The sequence below is a fragment of the Rattus norvegicus genome, chromosome 6 (assembly GCF_036323735.1).
Source record: "Rattus norvegicus strain BN/NHsdMcwi chromosome 6, GRCr8, whole genome shotgun sequence".
Classification (NCBI taxonomy): Eukaryota; Metazoa; Chordata; class Mammalia; order Rodentia; family Muridae; genus Rattus; species Rattus norvegicus.
This window is the reverse complement of record NC_086024.1, coordinates 137,974,032-137,992,007: the sequence shown is the minus strand read 5'-3', so window position 1 is coordinate 137,992,007 and position 17,976 is coordinate 137,974,032. Positions and strand designations below refer to the sequence as shown.

General features: G+C 51.0%; 2 protein-coding genes across 9 annotated transcripts in view; both read right to left on the bottom strand.

Annotated features, from left to right (window-relative positions):
- Positions 1–365: 365 nt before the first annotated feature.
- Positions 366–14,108, bottom strand: Tex22 (testis expressed 22). The gene is given in 4 exon segments (XM_003750240.6): positions 366–432; positions 434–781; positions 13,182–13,374; positions 13,760–14,108. Coding segments are annotated over 3 exon segments (549 nt in total). The 5' UTR covers positions 13,338–13,374; positions 13,760–14,108; the 3' UTR covers positions 366–387.
- A 132-nt stretch (positions 14,109–14,240) lies between these two features.
- Positions 14,241–17,976, bottom strand: part of Pacs2 (phosphofurin acidic cluster sorting protein 2) — a 59,728-nt gene continuing 55,992 nt past the window's right edge. For all 8 annotated transcript variants that reach the window (XM_006240668.5, NM_001427329.1, XM_017594524.3 and 5 more), the window contains 2 exons: positions 17,635–17,748; positions 14,241–16,948 (listed from right to left, as the gene is read on the bottom strand). In XM_006240668.5, coding sequence (XP_006240730.1) covers positions 16,830–16,948; positions 17,635–17,748 — 233 coding nt within the window. In that variant the 3' untranslated portion in view covers positions 14,241–16,829. The remainder of the gene's footprint in view (positions 16,949–17,634; positions 17,749–17,976) is intronic.

Genomic DNA, 17,976 nt, shown 5'->3' with positions numbered 1-17,976 from the left:
GGCAGGGATCTTACCACCTCCTCAAGCAGCTACTCAGTGAAGCAGGGGCCATGAAGGAGGGTATCTGTGGCAATCCAGCCCCTCGCCCCCCCCCCCCGCCTCCAGAGGTCCACAAGTCTGGTCACCAGTATGCCTCACAGAGCAGGGGTTCCTTTGGAAGGTCTTCCCTGACTCTCTCCCTTGCATGGCTCTCCCATAGTTTCCAACCGGCCTCCTAGGAAGTGGTGCTTGCCTGAGTCCTGAGACCTTTGCCCTGACTTGTTTGCTCTCTGAGGGTGGGTCAAGACCACAGTGAGACACAGAGAGAGCACAGGGCGTGCCAAAGCTATGCCCCACCAGAAAGAAAGACACCGGACAACATAACGCAGGGCTAAGCCGAGATCCTTCTTAGGGGTGGGGCAACCTTGAAGAATTCTCATTCTTCCAAAGGGGGCGCATTCCGGGCCAAGAAGTCCTGTAAGGCGTTGGAGTACTCTGTAGGTCTAAGGGGGTGAGGGAGGAGTACGTCTCTCTCTATACCCTCGGACATCATCTCTGCCACCAGCTGTGTGATGTCCCTCACCACATTTTCACCGGCCTGGAAGGAAAGGTCTGGGACAGGCTGGGTCGGTGGGGAGGGCTCAGTCTGCTGGTCCTCCAGATGCAGGCCCAGCACATTTCTGAATGGGTCCCTGGCTGGGTTTGTCCTCTCCTCCATACGCAGCATGGCCAGATGCCTGCGCTCATCGATGCTGACATTCCAGGAGGTACCTGGGCGCCTGTGCTCCTGAGGCTCACACACCTGCGGGGAGAGAGCATCAGGTGCTCCTTTCCAACGTGGTCACCACTGGACTCAGGTCCTCACGCCTGCATGGCGAGCGAGGAGCTTACCAACTGAGCTATGTCTCTAGCCCTCATTTATTTTTGAGACAGGGTCTCACTATGTATGTAGCCCAGACTCTGCCTCAGGGCAAGCTCCTGGTGAGGGAAGCAGTACCCTCTCACACAGCCCTATGTGGAACACTCCCACACTGGCATACCTGTCCCCAGATGCAGGCCTTAGAGTGGTGCTGGCAAAGTACTTCAATGTGGACAGCGGGGTTGGGCCAAAGGCATGACAAAGCTAACCTGTGTGTGTCCCCAGAAAGTGAGTTTCAGACATCGAGCCCAGGCAGCCTTCCTCCTTAAGAGGCCTAGAAAGCAATCCTAAAGGCTGCTTCAGTTACCAAAATCCAAGTAAAATAATCAATAAATTGTCTCTAAATAGATTTAGGGGGAAAATTAACACACCAAAACCCCATGAACAAATTGAAACTGGCATGACCCGAGGAGGGGTATCAGCCAGCACCACACAGGAGACTGGAAGGCGGCAACGTACAAGAAAGCCAGCAGAGGCTTGTAGAGAAAACCCACACATGGTAGCCACAGGATGCCCCCGCCCAGGTGGGTGGCCCATGGAAGTCCTTCCAGACTGCCCATTAAGGGGACGTACCTAGCTACCTTCTGGATAGGGGGCTAAAAAGGAGGATGAGACAACTCCAAGTGAAGGACCTCCATACACAGAAAAAATCTTGTAAGAATTAACACACAGCCATCCGACGGCTCCATTCCTGGGTATAGACCCGGAAGTCTTTAAAGCGGGGACTTTGGAAGGTGTCCACACAGCCATGTCCACACAGCAGCTTCATTTGTTTGCTCAAAACATGGACGCAACTCAAGTGCCTGGAGAGGGATGGACCCACCCAGACAACGCAGCATCATTCACTCAAAAAAGAAAAAAGAAAGGGAATTTGCAGCTGGAGAGGTGGCTCAGAAGTTAACAGTGCGTCTGCTCTTGCTGAGGACCTGGGTTCAGTTCCTAGCACCCATGTCAGGCAGCCTACATCTGCCTAATTAATTCCAAGGGACGGGACACCCTCTGACCTGAATGCACATTATTCTCTCTCTCTCTCTCTCTCTCTCTCTCTCTCTCTCTCTCTCTCTCTCTCTCTCTCTCTCTCTCACACACACACACACACACATGATTTTTTAAACACGTTTGACACATTCTTTGGTGTGGGTAAGAGTGAAGCCAGAGGGCACTGCTTGGTGAAGGAGCGGCCACCGGAGCACACAGCCCACAATGGCTACGATCCTGAGGATCCTGCTGGCTGAGGAACTGGTAAACACAGACTCGCTGAGAGAAAGGGGAGAGCGGTGCCTCCGGGGACTGGGGATGGAAAGGGAGATGTGTAACGCAGATAACGGAGACTGAACGGAGAAAAGCCCTGGGTATCGGCTTCACCACAATGTGAACATACTCAGCAAAATGCTGGGTGGTCTCCGTGAGAGAACACACACTCGGCACATACACAGACCACCCTGTGCCCATCCCCAGAACCGCACCAACACACGGAAAAGTGGTTTTGGTGGTGAAAGAAGGAGAAAGCTAAGTGAGCTCTTGATTCTAAGACATACTGGGGGGAGAAGATATATACAGAGATGGTGGTCTGTGAGCCAAGAAGGGAGCCCTCCAGGTCCTCCTGCAAACCTCAGAAGCCAGGCCAGGGATGTGTCCCCCGCTAGGTTTTCAGGCTGATGTCTTCCCCTTCACAGCACTGTCCTCTCAAGTCAGAAATGGAAGCACTCATGCTGCACACATTAAAACACAGGAACAGGCAACTTGTGAGCCAACATGTGCGCCCGCTCCAATTCGTTAGGGACCTGGGCCTGACCTGCCTGCCTCCGAGCGGAGAGGCACCATTCCACACCGCCTAAGCTCTGGTCATTTGCTGTGGCAGCCCCAACTGATGGGCAGCCCCAAAGGTACATACATCAGTGTTTCTGATCCCTTCTCTTTAGAGACAGAAGTTTGAGACAATACACTTCTGCGGTCTGAATCAGAAAAAAAGGAGAGGGTGGAAGTCCACAGCCCCTCATCCCCTTCTGCAGCCGGGCTCACCCTATTTCGCCCTGCCCCAGGCCAGAGAAGTTCCCTTCTGTTGAAGAGCAGAGGCCTGTAGCTACTGAAAACAAGATGCCCACGGGCCACAACAAAGCTGATGGTTAACAAAGGCCATGCTAACACATCCACACCCGAAGTCACCAATGTGTGCACAAACCCAAGGGAAAGAGAGAATAGAGCTTTTTTTTTTTTTCTTTAGAAACAATCAAGAGAGCCCAGGGCTCTACTCTCGTTGAGGTGCTCAGTCGTAGGATACAGAGTACATGAAACAGGAGCAGAAGCACATGGAGGTGGGCCATCCAGGGGACGGGACTGACCTTGGATTTGGATAGTGTGACTTGGCAAGACGGAAACTCAGTGGGAGGCTGGTGCAGAGCTGTTCCTATTCTCAACCCACTTCGTGTGGCAGAACTGCACACCTCCCTGTCACCCCGTGCTGCTGTCACAGTACTTGTCGGGGCAGCTTCTGACGTGACACTGGCTGACAGAGTACATGTTCTACACACGGCACATGGACGTGAGGCCACGCACCGGGACCCCTTGTGTTTATGTGGCAAGTCCGGGAAGAGTGGGGGAAAAAGACGTTTGAGAGTGAGAGACACGCACGGGACTTCCAACCCAACCACCTCAGACCAAGGAAAGAGAAAATACAAGTTCAGTATTCGTTTGGAGATACTCATTATGCAGCATCACCACCTCCAGTACGAAATACAGGCTTGAAAGCAAAGCACCACGGCAAAGGCTAAAACAAAACAAACAAAGCAGGAGACCAGGAGAAAGCCAGGGAATCAATCATTCCTGTTGGATCAGCTTGCAGTGAAGTGAAAGGGGAGAACACAAAGACAGACATATCCAGACAGACACGCACGCATCCGTCCCCGGAGACCGAGGAGCAGCCTTAGCAGAGTGTGTTGTGCTGACATTTCTGAACACTGGCAAGAGGGCAAAGATCTGAAAGGTTTTCGAAGCTGACGTTGAGTAGGTGGCTCAGTGGTTTAGAGAGCTTGGGTTCAGTTCCCGGCACCCACACAGTGGCTCACAACTGCCTGTTGACTCCAGTCCCAGGAGGTCCAAGGCTTCTCTTCTGGCTTTCCCAGGCACCGGGCACACACACGGTGACCCACCATACACACGGGCCAAACATACGAATAAAATACACAAATCTTAAAAAAAAAAAAAAACCTTGCAAAGATAAAACTGGCACAGGCGTGGTGCTGAACGCAGGTGCCTAGCAACGCACAGAAAGACCAGAGCATGCGAGACAATCAGAAGCCTGCACGATCTGTGGCGTCATACAAGAGCACTGGGGGCTAATGGAGAGAGGCTTTAAAAGGCCAGAAGGAAACTAGAACTTTTACCAAAGTGCTGCACAAGTGTGCAGAGTCATTTCCACACTTTTGAGTGTGTGTGTGTGTGTGTGTGTGTGTGTGTGTGTGTGTCTTTCTCTGTGTGGCCTCTCTGTGTGTGGTCCTGGACCACTTTAGACCAGGCTATCCTGGAACTAAAGATCTGCCTGCTTCGGTCTCCTGAGTCCTGGCTGAAGGTGTGCACCACAGCCTGGCGCCTTTGAGTCTTTAAGGTCCTACAGCTTCCTCACCCTGTGAGTCTTTTGAATGAAGTGGCTAGATGGCATGCTCTGGAAGGAAATGGAGAAATAGAAAAATCAAGGGCCAAGGAAACAGGGACTCCTAAGACAGACAAGGGGCCCTGAGGACGGGGGACCAGCAGGAACAGGAACCCAGGACGACCCCCCCCCCACCCAGGAGAAAATTGAGCTTCTAGATGATCTGATGTACTGAGAGGAGTCCAGATGTGGTAGAAGGTTCAGGAAAGGTTCATCAGTCTCAACTATCATCTCCAAGGAAAGGCAAAAGGGCGGACAAGCATCAGAGAGCTGGGGGAGATGGCTTGACTGTGGTTCAGAAAGCACTTGCTGTTCTTGCAGAGGTCCCAGGTTCGATTCCCACACGGTAACTCACAACCATTGGTAACACCAGTTCCAGGGGGTGTAGCAGGCGCACATGCAGCGTGCACTCATCATCCAAACAAAGCATTCATATACATAAGGCAACATAAACCTTAAAGGAGAAAGAAGGAGCCACTGTGGCAGTGCACAAATTTGACCTCAGCACCAGAGAAGCAGATGTTTGTGAGTTTGGGGCTGACCTGGTCTGCAAAGTGAGTTTCAAGGCTTTTACACAGAGAGATCCTGTCTTGAAAAACTAAAAATATGAAAATAAATAAATCATTTTTAAAAGGAGGAAAGAAGGAACGTCACGGTGTGTCCACTGGAGCCAAGCGTGATAACGCGTGCCTGTAATCCCGGCATATCTGACACAGAAGCAGGGGAATCTCTGTGAGTGCCGGGCTAGCCAGGGCTGCCTAATGAGACCTTGTCTCAAGAAAGGAGAGTTGTAACGACGCTGGAGGTGGGGGTAAGGAGCATGATTTGGGGCTGGACCAGCAGAAACAGGAAAGCACCCGAGTCTTCCTAGTCAGCCTGCCAGGCAGAACTACTGACTTACCTGTGTTCAGTGACAAAGATAAGGTAGACAGCAACAGAGAAAAACATCTGTCACGGACCTCTGGCCTATGCACACACATACTCACACACATAAACACATTTACACACATACACAAAGATGTGTGCACAACCACACAGACATTCACACACACACACATAAATGTGCATACACACACACAATGTGCACATGCATAAATGTACACACACATAAACATGTATACACACACACATATATATACACAAAAATGCTCACACATACACATACTCATATCCACATACCTACATATATACATACATGCACGCATGAATACATACACACACAGGCACCCACAGACCACGCATACACACATAAACATGCACATATGCACAGGCACACATACAAACCAACAAATATCTATGTATTTTATGTAGATGAACAGTTTGTCTTCATGCACACCAGAAGAGGGCATCAGATCCCATTACAGTTAGTTGTGAGACACCATGTGGTTGCTGGGAATTGAACTCTGGACCTTTGGAAGAGCAGCCAGTGCTCTTAACTGCTGAGCCATCTCCCCGGTGCCTAAACAAAACAAATATAACTCCTTGGGAAGATGGGAAAAGAGAAGAGGTGGAGGTAGGATACCAAACCCTCAATTTTTACGGCAGGAATCAGCAGACTCTAAAATGGAGGGGCAGGAGGGAGCAGCGTTAACTTCATGTGCACATTCTGCAAACATCACTGACCAGACCCTCAGCGAGAGAGCTGACAGCAAGGGCTTTGGGATGACTGTCCAACAGCGTGCAGGATGCTTTAAGAAAAGTAACCCAAAGAGTTAAAGATGAGGATTTAAGTAACCGATGTGGGAGAGCATACTCAGAGCTCTAAGTCATGTTCTCATCAAACAGACGGACCTAGGCCACAGACAAGATGGACCCACACCGAGTCTCTGGAGCTCACAATTTTGAGGCAGCACAACTGGGATTGACAATCAGAGATAATTATTGTAATGAATACCCGTTCTAATCCAACATGTGAGTGCAAAGAAAGAGAATGAAATGAATGTTTGTTTGTTTGTTTGTTTGTTTGTTTGTAGACAGGGTTTCTCTGTGTAATCGCCCAGACTCACTCTGTGGACCAGTGCTGGGATTAATGTGCTACCATGCCCAGCTTGAAGTGCAGATCTGTTTTTAGCTAGAATATGAGAGCAAGCCATACCAGAGCTCCAGAGTGTGGGCAGACCTGCACTCTGAGGACAACCTGCGGTTTAAATCCACCACTTTAATCCCAGCACTCAGGAGGCAGAACAGGCAGATCTCTGAGCTCTAGGTCAGCCTGATCTACATAGCAAATTCCAGGACGTCCAGGAAGCTAGGGCTACATAGAAAGGTCTGTGTCAAAAATGAAAGAAGAAAATGATGATGATGATGGTGATGATGATGATGATAATGGTGGCAGTGATGATGATGGTGGTGAGGAGAAGGAAGAGGAGGAGGAGGAAGAGAAGGAGGAGGAGGAGGTGGCGGCGGCCCCAACAATCATCAAACAAACCAGTTAAGAATTGATGGCGCGAGTCTTTAGTTCCAGCCCTCAGGAGGCAGAGGCAGGGGGATCTCTGAGTTGGAGGCCAGCCTGGTCTACACGGTGAGCTTTAGGACAGTCAGGGCTACACAGAGAAACCCTATCTCATAAAACACACAAACAAGAGGTCCTTCCCCTCTGGGGCACCCAGATCTGATTCCCAGCACGCACACAATGGCTGCCAACCGTCTAACTCCAGCTCCTGGGTCTGATACTTTCTTCTGGCTTCTGTGGGCACCAGTCATGAATGAACATACACGAAGACCAAACCCTCATACACATAAAGTGATTGTAAAAACTCTTAATGGTTCTTACTGGTGTATTCGTGCTTGGTGTTCATTCGGGTGCCTTTTGCTTGTTTCAGAACTGAAAGCGCCGACTTCGGGCACTTTCTTTCCCTCCATGTTCGCTTTGTGGTGCTGGGGAGTCCCAGCCCACCACTCAACTTAAAAAAATCGTGAGTGTTCGCTTGCATGTATGTGTATGCTATGCCAAATATATGTCTGTGCTGGTGGATGCCAGAGGGATCAGAACTCCTAGAGCCGTAGTTACAGTTACAGGAGGGTTTAATGTGACTGCTGGGAACTGGACCTAGGTCCTCTGCAGCAGGAGCAAGGATTTTCTGGTTTTTTGAAAAAAAAAAATTTTTTTTTTGGAGCTGGGGACGGAACCCAGGGCCTTGCACTTGCTAGGCAAGCGCTCTACCACTGAGCTAAATCCCCATCCCCCCCCCTTTTTTTGTTTTTTTTTTCTTTTTGTTTGTTTTGAAACTTTAAGTCTATGAGTACACTGTCACTGTCTTCAGACACACCACTAGAGGGCATCGGATCCCATCACAGATGGTTGTGAGCCACCATGTGGTTGCTGGGATTTGAACTCAGGACCTCTGGAAGAGCAGTCAGTGCTCTTAACTGCTGAGCCATCCCTCCTGCCCAGCAACAAGTGCTCTGAATCACCAAGTTATCTCTCTAGCCCTCGTTGCCATCACCACTCAACTTGGAAAACGGTTTTCTCACTGCTGTTTTGTAGATAGAATCTTGGCGTGTAGCCTAGGCTGCTCCTGAACTCACAATCCTGCCTCAGCGTCCGAGCACTGGGATCACAGGCGGAGGCTGATGTCCTGGCTTTCTCATTCCTAACCATCTCTCCAATAATATTCAATGATATACTATTATAAGCATGCCTTGCGGACCGTCACCGTACAGTTTCTATCTCTGATTGTGCTATGCTTTTTTTTTTTTTTTTCCTTTTTCTTTTTTTGGAGCTGGGGACTGAACCCAGGGCCTTGCGCTTGCTAGGCAAGTGCTCTACCACTTAGCTAAATCCCCAACTCCTGTGCTATGCTTTTTAAAACTGTTGGGTCCTGCCTTCTTTTATGTTTGGACTAAGGTGAGCATTTCTCCTTTGGGATTCTAAATACAGACTCTTGCAAAGCAGTTTCAGTTTGAGTTTGGTGTACTTGTACTTGTGTGGCAAAAGGTACGGCTGTGTTCCGTTACCGTCCAGTAAATGGTCAGCCAACCAGTCCAGCGCTGTTTGTTGAAAACCTTTTACTACTGGTTTGAAACTGCATGGCAAGCAAAAATTAACCCTCTAGAGTTACTTGGGGCCAACTTCTCAGCATTTGTCTGGAGCAGCAGGTACATCTGCCCAACTTTCCTGATTCCAAACCAGCTTTCTGGAGTAAGGTTTAGGGATGATGAAGCCTTGTTCTTGGTTTTTTAAATCAGCATGCTGCATGGCTTCTTTTCAGAGTAAAGCTTTCAGATACATTTGCTTTTCAGCTTGTATGTTCGTGAACACATGGGCACCAGACTGCTCACAATTCCTCGCTCTTTTGTGACACAGAGTCTCACTGCACAGTCCTAGCTGGCCTGGACCTCTTTGTGCTTCCTGTGGGAGCAAAGCAGTAGCCTTGCCTTGGATTGTGACCCTGACTGCACCCTTCTGCCTTGCCTCAGTTTACCTGCCCACATGCTTCCTTGTCTGTGTGTTCTGAGATTATACTCTGGCTGTTAGAGGTGTGCTCTTGGAACTGGGGTGAGAGACTCTGATGGGGTAAATTCTGTTTATCGTTTCATTTTTCTTTTTTTTTCTTTTTCTTTTTTTCAGAGCTGGGGACCGAACCCAGGGCCTTGTGCTTGCTAGGCAAGCGCTCTACCACTGAGCTAAATCCCCAACACTCGTTTCATTTTTCTTGATGCCAGACATTCTTTTCTTGGCATTGAATTAAAAGTGTTGGGCTGGAGAGATGGCTCAGAGGTTAAGAGGACGTACTGCTCTCCCACAGGACCTCAGTTATGTCCCCAGCACCTATATGACTGCTCACACTCCCTCTAACAACCTCTTCTGGCCTCTGTCTCCTGCGTCCACACGGCGCACATAAGCTCACTCAGCTCACAGAATTATGACTATGCCACTAGGTGTCATGACACCTGTGATTGTAGTGTCTGGAAGGCTGAGGCCTAAGGGTTATGAATAATTTCAAGGCCAACCTGGACTTGAGAGCCTGTCTCAAAACAACTAAATAAACCGGGATGTTATTTCCTGTCAGCACACATGCACTACCCTTCTCTGTAATGAGCTTCTACAGCACTGGATACGGAGGTCCCTGTGCTCTCTGTCTTAGTCCATGTCAAAGTCATTTCTGGTCGTCTACACGTCTGCTGTGAATGTGCTCTGCAGACAGTCCTTCTGTTTACCCTGCTTGAGCCCTACCTACAGACATTTTTTTTTTTTTTGAGACAGGGTTTCTTTGTGTAGCCCTGGCTGTCCTGGAACTCGTTCTATAGACCAGGCTGGCCTCAAATTCAAGAGATCCGCCTGCCCATGCCTCCCAAGTGCTGGGATTGAAGGCATGGGACACCACTGCCTGGCCAAGGGCCCTACAGACATTTAAATTATTGCATAAACAGCCAGCCTCCAGAGTGGTAGAACCCAGTGACTATCAGCTCCTGATGGTGTTACCCCCAGCTCTCACTCTCACACACAAAGTAGGGGTGACTAGTGTAATCTCCCCCACAGAAACAAAAGACCGAAGCAGAACACTTATATTCCCAGGGTAGACTATAAGAGTCTTAGCCACTCTGAGCTGCTCCTCCTTCTTTCCATTTCTCACTGGGGGGAGCCAGTGTCTGGATGCCCTGCCTGTGTAAGGGTCCTGGGCTACCCTGTGAAGCTCACCTAAGAGGGAGCCTGTGATAAGGGTCTAGAGCCTCCCAACAACGTCTCTTTACTCCCTACCACTGACTTACCCTCTGGATGCGAGCTCCGTAGAAGCCGCTGCCATCCTTGACTGAACCCTTGACCATGACCTCCTGAGACCAAACAAGGGCCACCTAGGCAAAGCACATGGCCCAGAGGCGTGGGGTACAGCTATAATTCCTGAACTTGTGAGGTGGAGGCAGGAGAATCAGGAGTTCAAAGTTATCGTTGGTTTGAATAGCAAGTTCAAAGCCAACCTGGGCTACAGGAGACCTTTCAAAAATCCAAACCCTACACCAATGCCCCTCCTCCCAAACGGGGGTGTCACTTAATTATTTTAGGGCAAACTGGCAGAGTTAAAACATTATATATGTCCATACAGTAACACGATCTGGTTCCATAGGGGAACTTCGTGTCTGCATCTGGCAAAACCTGCAGTGTTCCTCATAAAAAGCAACACAAAATCAGAGGGACCTCATGGTGCCTGTTGCCAAAGCGAGTGGGATCTTTTCATGATATTTCCCAGTTTAGTGTATTGAGACGCATATGCTACAATAGTCATAGAACCAACCTTTCTCTCTTAGTTTTATCTGCTTTGTGGGTTTTCTAGGCAGATATTATATTGTTCCAATATCAACCATTTTTGGTTTTTGTTTGTTTTGTTGTTGTTTTTCCTATCCAACTATTTGAGCTTTTTTTCTTGACTACAGCAAAGCCTTACACTATGAATTCCTGTTTCCCAGGTTAAAGCCAGCCCTGCTACTCTTTTTTCTGTATGAGCTCAGCTCCAAGACAGAGACACATCGGCTCATATTTTATTGTTACTTGGCTTTGTTTGTTGTTATTGCTTTAAGACAGGGTATTACTATGTAACCCTAGCTGGCCTGGAAGTCTCTATGTAGACCAGGCTGGCCTTGAACTCACAGAACCTTCCTGCCCCTGCTTCCCACGTGCTGGGAATCAGCACACTGCTATGCCCAGCAGCATGTAGTGGTTTTATTTAAACGCTGAGCTCTGAGATGTCTTGGGGAGCGCCCATCTAATCCAGCATTGCCCTGCAGGAACCCAGTGTCTCTCTCCTACTATTCAGGCCTCTGCAGCTCTTTTCGGGAACTGGTGGTTAAAGTTCATCTCCCTAAGTGGTTTTGCCTATTCCCTAAATTTTACTGCTGTCCCAAAGAGTGAGGGTCATCTTCCCTCCCGATCCTATCTGCTGTTGTGGCTCCAGAGGCTACTGACTTATGGTCACTGTACTGTGTAAGATTCCAGAAGACTCTTTCGGACTGACGAGGACGATCACAAAGTCTCCACATGAGGCTGGTTTTGCATGTCTGTGCTCCTTGGCAGGCCAGGGAGGGTGAGGAAGGTATCCCTTATCGTGATTCAGCCTGGAGCCATCCCAAGCCTCCTCCCTGCTCCTCTCCAGTGTTCAGAGCACGCTGGCCGGACCGTCAGGAAGTACTGTCTGCACAGTGGCTAAACCGGGTGCCTAAGGACCTTGTGCTAGGATAGTTTTCTCCAACCGTTGCCTCAGGCCAAGGTTACTGCATTCAGTGAGGTACCATGGGTGGCACTGTGGGCTGAAGATGACCTGCAGAGAAAGGGACGCTAAAGCTCAGGCTGGGGAGGGAGGAACGAAGAACTCATGTTAGCCAGGCCAGGAGTCCTTGGGAGGAAACACGAGACGGAGCTGGCTGAGGGAAGAACCAGAGGAACCACACTCCATACTGAGGGGACGGACACAAAGGAGAGAAGTGACACAGGACAAGGTTAGGGAAGGCAGCCTGGGCATCCCTCAAGGCCAGAGTTACTAGCAGGGCCTGAAAACTGTGGAGGGAAGAGGCAAAGGAACTTGAAATGGGAGCCAAGTCCAAATGAAGTCGAGGTGTGGCAGGATTCTTCTCTGTCCCCAACTAGGAGCATGGTGTCCCTTCAGTCACAGGACTCTGGTTCATCCCCATTATGTCGTCTATATAAATGCATGCATCTGTGCCTGTTCCTGAGCAAGCCTCTCCCAAGTGATAACACTTTAGCATCTTGACCATCTAGAATGCCCTGCCTCATGAGAGCTGGGGGTCTACTGGTCAGCCCTGTAGGGCAGCTGCACCTTGGAGGGACCTCAAAGCACGGGACTCGGGAGGACATGCTGAGGAGGACCAGAGAGCCATGCACATAGCTCTGGAACCCCATTCTTCTTTGTTGCTGCTGCTAGTTCTTTTGAGTGTTTTGTTACTCAGCCTGGCCTTGAACTTGCAACGCTCCCACCTCCTTAGTCCTGGGATTAGAAGTGTGAACCACCACACCAGGCTTGGGAGCTCACTTCCTTTATTTGTCACCTTTGACCTCAGCAGGTCCGGAGGTGGACACATGTGCCTGGCTCAGTGGCCGGCCACATAGTGGAAGCACTGAAGATCTGCCAGCATGAGTTCTGGCACGGTCTTGACTGGTGCGGGCTAGCTTTGCACTTCCTCTCAGTGAAAACTATACCACAGGGAGTGTGATATCCTCTGCTCAGGGAATGCTCTAGGGTCCGCACACAATTCAGTGCTTGCTGTCCGGTGATGATCAGGGTATGCCTTCTGTTTGAGGCTGTCACAAATGCAGCTGCTGTGTACACTTCAGTGATGGCTGAGACCTGCCCAAAAAGGACACTGCCCTGCTCTGGGGACTTCATTCTCCCTCCCACTTAGTGACATCCTCTTGTCCAAGGGTCAGGGACACTGGGAGAGCTGAGGTGGATATGTGTGGCACCCTCCTCCTGACCTCAGGCAACTCCTCCCTGATTGGCATCCACCAGAGGAAGTCTACCTTCGAGCCTAGCCTGAGTGGTTGGAGAAGCAAGCCCGAGAAACTGAATGTTTCTGCCAGCCCCATTCACTCCTCTCCTCTTGTCCCAGAGGTCCATTCTCTATGTCCTATCCAACCAGTCCACCTAAAAGCCTGGGTTTTCAGAAGAGCCTCCTACTGCTTACCCAGTCTTGGGTCTGCAGGTCCTCCGGAGGCTTGCTCTTGGTGTCTGGCTGGCTGGAGGCTGCTGAAAGCCCCTGCTGGGGAGACTGTTGCCTTTGCTCTTGAGCAAGCTGCCACTGTAGCGTCTTCCTCTGGGGGCGCTGCTGTCTGCTGTCCATCTCTACATACAGCAGGTTGCAGTTCCCACATCTAGGGCTGTGGGGCAAGGTGCAGAAAGGGAACTGAACTGCTGAACGTGTCCTGCTACCACGACAGATCTCTAAAGCAGATGATGTCAGGCCCTGCTAAAGCCGCCTTCTACCCAGTGACTACTCTTGCCAAACAGCAGGGTCCCTTAAATGACTCTCTCCCAGGTCTTGTGGCCACTATCCTCCACAGCAGAGTCCCCTGAGGGAAAGCAGTAGCCTAGCATAAGCAGATGCTGCCCTTCTCTGCTCTCACTGGACCACCTTCCTGGTCGGCCTTTCCTCGCAGGGGGGCACTTTGTCTGTTCCTCAATCCTAGGGTCCTACCCTCAGTAGGCCTCCCTTCTTTAACTTAGACGGCCCTACAACACACAAGACCCAAGCTCAGGACCAACCTGAGCTCTCATCTCCCACCCTCTCCAAGGGTCTGAACTGTGGAAGTCAGTTGAAGGGCAGCAGTGAAGAGATGTGGGGAGTTGGGTCACCCGCTCCCACGCGGAGGCAGAGCTCGCCCAGAAGGTTCCGGTAAGGGCTAGGTAAACTCGGGACAGATGAGGTGGGCTTAATAAACTCCGGTTAACAATGGATCAGCTGGCGAGACCAAGCTTAGAAGGGTCTGCACCGGGAGTGGAGGGTCGCGTGGCCTGTGAATGCTCATTTGGGTCTAGGTAAACCAGGTTGCGGCTGACTTCGTAGAACCTCCAGCACCGGACTGAGAAAGCTGAGCTGGATCCAGGGACAGAACTCTAAGGAAGAGGAACGGAGCCGACCCGGAGCTTCCGTCCTACAGACCCCGCCCTCCGCGGCCGCTTCCGCCCCTCGTCGACGCGTGCGCCCCAGCGCTCAAGCCGCATGGCCCCAATACATTGAGAGAAATCACAGCAGTGGGCGGCCCGAGCGCCGTCAGTTTATTAGTGTCGCTTCAGCACCTTGAAATCGTCCACATGGTCGCATGGGACAGATCAGCATCTGCTCCCAAAAAAGCTATTTACATGAATCTTGCTTTTTATTAAAAAACAAAAACAAAACTAGCAACACATATACACTCTAGAAATCAGTCACAGCGCGCTGGGCAGTCTGCAGAAGCGGACAGAGTCATCCTCACGCAAGGCTGTCAGCCTCTGCTGGCCCCCCTTCCAGGACAGAGCAGTCTCTGAAGGGCGTAGAGATTTAGGGAGCAAGTGAGGGTCCAGTACCCTGGCCCTGGGGAGAAGTGCCAGGATGTTTTTATGCAGAATTCATTTGAGATGGAGGCTAGAGGAAGTGAGGCTTGCAGGATAAGGCTAGGGCAAGCCATTGCACGAGGGCTGAGCCTCCCCCTAGTTCCTCCCACCTCTGGTACCTACACAGTGATAGCGAGCATACTCAGAGGGTGGGGGCAGGAACCAACTTGAAGGTAGAGGCAGAGCCCCCAACTGACGGCAATGAGCAATGGCAACTGGTATTGCCTGACAGTGACCTCTAAGACTGGCAGGCTCTAAGGGTGATGCCTCAGAGCTAAGGCCTGTTGGGATGCAAACACACTCTGCTGTTCTTACCACTGCAACTGCCTGTCATGGGGGCTTTGGTGTCATCCTTCCAAGGGACAAAGTGCTTCTCCAGGAATCCTCATTACAGCTCCATGAGGTAGGCAAGGAAAATGGACCATCTCTCTCTAACCAACTGGGTAAGTGAGGCGTGGGGAGGACTGCCGTCTAGGTTTGTGGGTAGGTAGGTGGTGGGTGTATGGTGCTCAGGTGCTAGGCTTCTCTGACTCCACCCGGGGCTGCTGCTGGACAGAGGCCCTGCCTACACCCTCCTCCCATGTAGGTAGTGAGGCTCCAGGAACCCATCAAGGGGCAAGTACAGGGAGGGTCCTGAAAAGGGACTGCCCTGAGGCAAAAGCTTGAACCCACTGGTGGCCTCTAGGCTAGAAATCAGGCCAAATGTTTCCTATGAAGGTTGACCTTTGGGAAAAACCTCAAGGGGCAGGTAAACTAGGTTCTTAAACTCCAAGGATTACAGTGGCCTGACCCAACACAGGATCTTTTCAGAGTATACCTCACCAGGAATTCCACTAAGAAGCCCTATACCCAGGTCCTGGGGTCCTGTTATCTAGGACAAATAGACCCTGTTCGGCAAGTCAAGGCAGGGGAAGTAAGTAAATAAAAAACACGCCATCTTTCACTCCAGGAAGGGTCCTCAAACTCAGCCTGTCCTGCTCTTGGCAATTTTCTGAACATACTCTTGGGAAGGTCTCAAGGTCCAGACACCAAGCTTTAAAGCTCCCAAGTGGACCACCAGGGTCCCCAAGAGAGCCCCAGCTTCCAGGGCAACAGGCACTCTTCTAATCAGACAACCCAGGGGAGAAAGGATTCGTGAGAAAGTTAGGACTGAGGCAGTGACCCCTTCATGAGTCTGGTGGAGCACGTACAGCTAGGGTGACCCTTGCTGTAGGCCACCAGCACACCCCTCTCCTGCTGGATGGGGGAAATGGTGGCTATAAGAAGCTTGACTTGGCTAGACTCAGTCCCGTAAGGGAGGAGGGAGGTGGCCTTTGTCATCAGACTAGCCTGCTGAAGCCTTCATTGACACCACACACACACACACACACACACACACACACACACACACACACACACACCACACCACACCACACCACACCACACCACCTCTGGTTGTTTGTTTCCAGTTCACAACCTTGATTCTCATCTCAGATCCCACATGACCAGTCCTGGAAGTCCCTGTCCAGCAAGCAGAATATAGGGAAGGGCTCAGACAAACCCCAGAAGTGTTTCCCGTTCCCAGGACAGACACTGGAACATTTGAAAGGACCGCCTGATCTGAGCAGCAGGATCCACAGAAGCCTGGAGGTGCCTCTGGAATGGGAGCCACAGGGGTAGGGGTGGGAATGCAGCTCCTGCTGGCTCTGCCCCACACAAGGGGACTTCACAAGAGCAACATCTGCTTGGCAGCTACGTTGTCAAATGTATATGAGAGCATTAGAAAGATCTGCTACTATAAAACCTCCGCCATGAGGCTGGAGTTTATTGGGAACCACGCATGGGTGCCAGGGACCGACATCTCATGCTAGGAGACCAAACATGCCCTGACCTTCAGCTTCTGGCCACTAAACTCCAAAGCTCCCTGTGCTCCCTCCTCCCCACTTCAGCAAAGGGCAGGATACAAAGCAAGAACGCTTCTTGCTTGTGGTCTGGGGTCTGTCTCATGGGACCAGAGTTCCCCTCCTTTCTTACCAGCCTCTCCACATATTCTGGTTAATAAGCAGAGCCAAGGGACTCAGTGGCCCACAGGGAGCTAGCTGGGCTATGAGCACATTCATACTTAAGACTGTTTCTTTGTGTTTTTAAGAGTCTGTCTCTGTAGTAACCTTAACAGAAACACAGCTGTCCTTCCGTCAGTGGCTGACACAGAGCAGGACATACGTCCCTCCACTGTCCGGTGTCAGCCCTTCCATGGGTGGGGCTAGAAGGTGGCCTTGGAGTGTCCAAAGATGCAGATAGGGAAGTGCTTCACGTGGGAAGACCACTGGGCAGCCAGCTGGAAGAACTTGACATCGCTGCATTCCACGCCGTCAATGAGGACTGTGGGAGAGGGTTACCTGACCATCTGCCTGCCTGGCAAGGCAGCCACCTGAGACGGTGGGGTGCTGCCAGGAAGCAGGGTAATTCGGAAGCTGGAGGAAGCCCCGCTTAACAGACCCTTCCTACCATCTGCCCTCCCAGTACTTAGTGCAACGGTGGGTCCACCTCCCAGGGGGTCTGAGGGGTCTGGCAAGAGCAGTCTAAGCCACACCTCTGGCAGGCATGGCCCATTTAAGCCACATCCATCTGGTCTGACTTACAACAGCTGCATTTCCAGAGGTTCCTTAGGAGACCCAAGGGACCCAAGAGCCCTACGCCTTGAACGACTGCTTACAGAGGAGCTCGGTAAGATGAAGACAGGGCTGGGAATACAGCTCTACGGTACAGCATTTGCCTAGCACTCACGAGACCCTGGGTTCAATCTTTAGCAATACCTCCCAAACCCCTATCGATAAAAACAGGAAGTGTTGAAAAATTACTTGAACTTGAAAGGCTGTTGGTCGCATGGAGGAGCCTTATCCAAATGTGCTCCAAGTGTGACTCGGTAAATACACCTTTCATAGCAAAACAGCTGGCGGCCACGTGGGTTTGAAAGGCCAGCCATCAGTTTCAAACAGAACCAACTAGGACCTGGGCCGTGGATTGAGCCCCCAGCACCCTACGGAGCAGCCCTGGCCCATGCTCACCCCGAAGCATGTTCTGTTGGTGCTTAGCCGTGCAGATCAGCCGGCTGATGCCTTCGATGCACTGGCTTTTGGATTCCACATCCTTGTCCTTCGTTTTCTTGGGCAAAAACATCACTGGGAAGAGAAAAGCTCTACCGTTGGCCTACTGTTCCTTCAGGCCCAAGTTAGCCAGAGCCCTAACAGCAGCCAGGATGGTAGAATAGTGGCTACGGGACATGGCTGGCCCCTGCTCACCTGGGCCCACATACAACACCGCCTGCTGCTACTCCATCTGAAGCCAGAGGCTGCCCAGAACCTGTGTCCTCAAAGCTCAGGGGCCAAGCTGTCACACTGTGTCTGACT